We start from the raw sequence: 6000 nt of genomic DNA, 5'->3' as shown, positions 1-6000 counted from the left end.
CCCTCTCTCACTGTGTCTCTGTCAAATAATAATCTTTAAAACAACAACAATAAAAACCTGCTGCCATTCAGCGGCCATATAGCTTAAAGTCTAGGGGACCAGATCGGAGAGTCACAGAAGTAAATACGTCCTTATAAGCCGTGGAAAACATAAAAATTGAGTACTCTTTCTATTAAGAGGATATCACCTTTCAACACACATGTTCTCTCATAACAGCCGTATGGATCCCAGACCTGAAGGTGTCACTGGAGACGCTGGCAATGGGATACAGATAAGACGCAATGCTTAACATAGCTGTGGTCAGTTTGTAAACGTTAGCTGAATGAACGAATGATTCTCTAGTGAGAAAATGGCACAAAAGAGTCAAAATATGATTTGTTTCAATTTTATTTTCCTAGCTCAGTTTTCGTAAAAGATTCAGAGAACTTGACACAAATCATAAGCTATCTTCCACCCATATACAGTATATGTCCACTTTCTAGTTTTTTCTTTTGCACTGAACAAGGTGATACCGTCTTTGTTCAAACCAAAGTCCTGCGGAAGAGAGATGATAAATGAAACAAAAGGGGGGGAGGGGTAATAGGTGTGGTCTTTTTATTCACAGACAGTAAATGTATATGTATTACCACGAGGGGAAAAGCACTGAGGAAACATTTGCATCCCACATATTCAAAAGTCAAGCAATTAGTACAAGTACAGTCCCTCCAAAAATAGCAAATTTGGAACAAGTAGCCATTACTGTGAAGGAAGTTCCCAGTCTTTTATTTTACTTTCACCACATTCCCACACTGGAATTTAAGCTCTCTTCACAGCACGAATATAAAAATGATTGAAGTCAGGGTTTTATGGCAATCTTTTGCTAAAATATATTCTATTTTAATATACATGCTATAAAAGTACACTAAAAAGGTCAATCGTTAGAGCTCTGTTAAAATTAAGAATTTACTTTTTTACATATAGAATAATGTACACCCAACTCTAAAAGTATATTTGATGAAAGCTATTACTGTGACCCCCAAATATTTCTAGCTTCATATTTTGTTTATAATAGGATTGATTTTATAATACGTGTATTCAGTAATGCTCTCTTATAATTCTGCATTGCAGTGCCTCACCAATCACTTTAAAGAAAAATGCGGAGGGAACCACATATCTCCAAGCAGTTCTTATTGTGCATATCACCAAGTTTTCAATGTAAGTTCTGTGGCAAATTTTTCATCGTATTTTTTAACCTCTGCTAATCTAAATTCTTTTACAATCAGCATTTGGAGATTTTAATGAGGCAAATGTAAATGAGAGATGCTGAAAATCAAACCTGCAGGTAGCCTGACTTGAAAAGGAATCATTCCCTCCTGTAATAACATTTCCAGTGCCAATTCTAGGTTTTTACGGGATGTCTTAAATAATGCTGACTGAACACATCCCGTGCAGGCGAACTGACTGCGTGCGTGCCAAACCGAGAACTCAGATCTCTGGTACGGAGTGTAACTAGATCTCCTGCGGTCCTGTAGTGCACAGATGAAGCTGCCAGTTACCGACTCACATCCACGGATCCTGGGCAGATCCATCATCTCTTATTCCAGGTACTGGAGGAGAACGGAAATAGAAAATAACTGAAATCTGTTTCTGATTTAAACAAAAATATTACTCTTTTCATTAGTAAAACAGTCTTGAAAAATCTCTTTTTCTCCCCTCTGAACAGTTCACCACGGAGCACGAGGCCGCGTCCGGAGGGCTCTGTGCCCCCCCCCCCCCCCGTGCTCTACAGCAGATACGGTCGCAGAGCGCACACAGCAAGGGCAGCTTATTTACAGTCACTGATGAGAATACACTTCTTATCTGGTTACAGTGTCCAGTCCCACAGAGGAAAGGTTTGGCATTCGTGTGCTTTTGGTTCTTGATGAGAATCACTTCTGCTTGATTTTCATTCTTGGAAGAAAAAAATCATCAGCTGATGTCCTCAGATTTCATGACATGATGTACAAGAGGAAGGGAGCGAAGATGAGCTGTTAGCAGGGAGTGGGCCTGGGCTTGAGTCTGCGGGCCGATCTTCCTCCTTGCCAGGTGAGTTTCCCGAGGGCTGCCCGCCCAGGGTGCCAGCAGGGAGGCCCCCCCGGGACACAGGCCTGCAGAGCCCCCGCTGGGGACGGGCCCCTCTAGCTCTGCATCAGCCACCACCCCTGCTCACTATCCCCTACACTGATCTTACGGGCTTGAGGCTGCAGAACTGATGGATGCCAGTTCACTAGGAAACAAGGAAAAGCAGAGGATTCGACCAAGAGGTGGCCCGGGGCCTTCATCTCTATCCTCGGCCTCCTGAGCTGTGATCGGCTGTGGAGAGAATCTGTGAAAGATGCCTAAATCATGTCCTTCAGAGCAGAATTCTCCTTTGTTTTTCTTGAACACTTTTTTTTCTTTTTTCTTTTTTCTTTTCTTTTCTTTTTTTTTTTTGCAACTGTCATGTTTTTCCAAATGATTTTATCAGGAGTCGAGTTTGATGTCTGCTCTTTTTGAACCTACCTAAAAATGGCATGTTTTCCCCTGGCAAATGATTACTTATTTCTTTGAAAAACAGACAAGATTTTTTTTTCTTTTTTGGATCCAACTCAGCCCTTCAGAAAGGACTTCAGACTGAGAGGAGGAAGTGCAGGAGAACTAACTTCCTATTGTGCCTTACACAAAACATTTTGTTAAAATTAAGAGCAGCTCCAAGTACAAAAGTAAATATTTGTGCAAAGGGCACAACGCCAGATGCAATCTTAAGACATCCTCAATTTACTCTTTTTCCGTTTGACTCTTTAAAACACAAGTCTTTTACATTATGAAACCTAGCAAGTCGGGGGAAGGAAGTTAACATCAGAAAATACACTTTAGAAAAAGTACAGGATTTCTTTGCTGATAATTTGCTACTTATTTCATAACTTAGATCAAGTAAGTGTTAAATATTCACAGTAATTTCGAGAAGAGACATTCGTGTCATAAAACTTCAATCTATTGCATTTTTAACCAGTTTTCTGTGCAATTACAAAATTTCATCGGTCAGTGCTTTCCTGTAGAACTCCTTATGATTAGTCCTTCCCTTTCTGGATCCAGCTATACCTTCAAGGTGGGCTGTAGAATTCCTTTCTCAATCAGATGAGTCTTCAGGGTTTTATATATATTTAACTGCTGTTCCGGTTGAAGCACCAACAACTGCTGTAGCACTTTGCTGGGATTCGGACCCCTGATAACAAAGCAGAAAAGGCCAAGTTCATGTTATTTTGAGAGACCTAAAGGAAGCATATACTTCCAACTGAAAATAAATCATGCACGTAAGTGTAGAGTAACCACCTTTACTGATCAAGCTCGCTTTAGTGCCCAATGTTGGTGTCTGAGGGAGAAAAAGCCCCATAGATATTTGGCACCGAGAAGCATACTGTAGATTTGGGAAGAATGCACAAACACAAAATGCCCGAACAGCAGTAGGCAATCTAGGGCGCAGATCTGAGTTCTACAAAACATCTCAAAGGAGCAACCTGAGTTAGAGGTGGGGACAGGGAACGAATCCTAACTGGTCAAGACTCAAGAACCATCCTTTAAGGAAGGGAGCAAAGTCCCAGTGGATGAAGATAAGCTGTAGAGGACATGAAAATATACCTTAAATTTTTAGCTTCAGAGAAACTTCAATAAGTGCCCCTAGGGTATTATGAATGTTCGAGAGACAGGACACTAAGGTGCGGACCTGGCACTGAAGCCCCTACCTGGGATCTACAGTAGATGCCACAGGCTTTGTCCAAAGAAAGTCTTTGGTGAACCCCAATATAGGAAACAAAAGTGGGTTTTTTCTAGTTGAGAGGAGGATGAAGAGGCAGACAGCCTGCCCTCCTCACCCACCTGACAGCAGTTCCAGTGGAGGGGAAGTGAGCCCGGGGAGAACCAAGGCAACAACGAGGCAGTGGTACGTAAGGCATGCTTACCCTTCTCTCCCAGGAAAGTCTCCTCCAACAGCCCCCACCCCTTACCTCCCGACCCCAGCCCTTTTTCCCACACTTCCATGTTGCACTTGAATCAGAAAAGGTCCTAAACAGGACTCTCACCCTTTCCCTGCTCTGACACTCATATAGTCAGGGATTATAGTAACTCCCCCCAACCCTCGACTCTGGAACTCAACTCATTTACACCTGTGTGATCTTCTACAGTGCTATTTTGTCAAATTCAGAACGAACAGAATTCCAATATCAATATATATGTATTGTTCTCTGCAATTTCTACAGTCCATCTGAGTATGAAAAACAGATTATGGTTCACTTCTTGGAAAGAGACATTAGTAAAATCCAATGGAAAACAGCAAGACCTATGGAGAAGGGCACCGAATTCTGAGAAGGACATTCACACAGGTAACTAAATTTCTTAGAACTGTTCAGTTCAAATGGAATTCTAGGAAACAAAAAACCCAGTAACAAGGAAATGTCTGCTATTTAGGGATATCCCAACAAAAGTCTTTGATTAAACCAACCACACCACAGCACAGATCATCCATCCCCTGGATCACCTTTGTGCACGAGGATTAGCTCCACATCTGCCAGAAGCGCGGCCAGATGTCTCTCACCACCACTGTCTACTCCAGTCAGGGCACAGCTTGTCTTTGCTGAATCAAAAGGTTCAGCAACTTCATAACAAACCCAGAGTAAGGACTCACAGAGGAAAGGAAGAGTATTGTAGCAAGTTCAGCTAAATACAAAATTATGTCAGCAGGTTCTCCCAGCAAGATGCACCCTGGCACTAGCCCTGTATTTCTATTAGTCTATTTGTCTATTTGCTTTCAAATGGTAGACAACATGGCTCAGCATGACTTTTCTCTATTGAGAGAAGAGGTTTAAAAAAAAAAAAAAAGTGATTTAATGCCCAGAAGCTGCCACCATCTGAAAACAGAGTCCAAAGGATTCATTAATTACTAATACTCTGATATATCAGGAACTGCCATATAAATGTATTAAACACTCCCAATTAAAACGATAAAAGTTAGGGACACCTGGGTGGCCCAGATGGTTAAGCATTTGTCTGCCTTTGGTTCAGGTCATGATCTCAGGGTCCTGCGATCTGAGGTCATGATCTCATCGGGCTCCCTGCTCAGTGGGGAATCTGCTTCTCCCTCTGCCTCTGCCCCTCCCCCCACTCATGTGTGCACACATGCGTGCCCTCTCTCTCATGCACGTGCATGCTCTATCTCAAATAAATAAAATCTTAAAAGGAAAAAGAGACAAATGTCCTCTGGGTTATTAAAAAAAAAAAACTAAGGTCAATCTATATGCCTGTTAGAAGAGAAACATGCTTTAAATAAGGATAAAGGAATGCTAAAAATAAAAGGATTGACAATCACTATATAAATACTAACCAAAAGAAGGCTGATGCCATTATTTTAATATCCAACCAAATAGGCTTTAAGCAAATAGTATATAAAGATGGACGTTACAGAACAATATTAGGAGTTATTCAACAGGGAGATAGGACAGTCCTGAATGTGTATATACCTAAAGCCACCACAGAATACATAAAGCAAAAATTGTCAGACTAGGAATAAGTAAATTGACAATCACAGTGGGGGAGGGGCGCCTGGGTGGCTCAGTCAGCTGAGCATCCAGCTCCTGATTTCAGCTCAGGTCATGATCTCAGGGTCATGGGGTTGGGCCTGAGTTGGGCTCCATGCTGGCTGTGGAGCCTGCCTGGGATTCTCTCTCTCCCTCTGCCCTCCCTGCTTGCGCTCTCTCGCTCTAAAATAAATAGATGTTTTAAAAGAAACAATCACAGTGGGATATTTTGACAAAGCTCTCTTCCTGAAAAGATGAAAAATGGAAACAAACAATGTATACAGAAGATGTAGCTAACACTCACAGCCCTACATCCTCACCATGCAGATGCACACGTGCTCCATGGGCACATGGACACATACTCAACAGACAAGATACTGGACACAAGTCTCTATAAACAGAAACTGAAATATGCTTTCTGACCATGTAAAGT

General features: G+C 41.9%; 1 protein-coding gene across 3 annotated transcripts in view; it reads right to left on the bottom strand.

The window, feature by feature from the left end:
* Nucleotides 1-369: 369 nt before the first annotated feature.
* CDS1 (CDP-diacylglycerol synthase 1) overlaps nt 370-6000 on the bottom strand; it is a 72999-nt gene continuing 67368 nt past the window's right edge. For all 3 annotated transcript variants that reach the window (XM_047717865.1, XM_047717867.1, XM_047717866.1), the window contains one exon: nt 370-3223. In XM_047717865.1, coding sequence (XP_047573821.1) covers nt 3094-3223 — 130 coding nt within the window. In that variant the 3' untranslated portion in view covers nt 370-3093. The remainder of the gene's footprint in view (nt 3224-6000) is intronic.

Source organism: Lutra lutra, chromosome 2, assembly GCF_902655055.1.
Source record: "Lutra lutra chromosome 2, mLutLut1.2, whole genome shotgun sequence".
Classification (NCBI taxonomy): domain Eukaryota; kingdom Metazoa; phylum Chordata; class Mammalia; order Carnivora; family Mustelidae; genus Lutra; species Lutra lutra.
The sequence above is the reverse complement of the archived record's forward strand: the minus strand, read 5'-3'. Positions and strand labels throughout refer to the sequence as shown.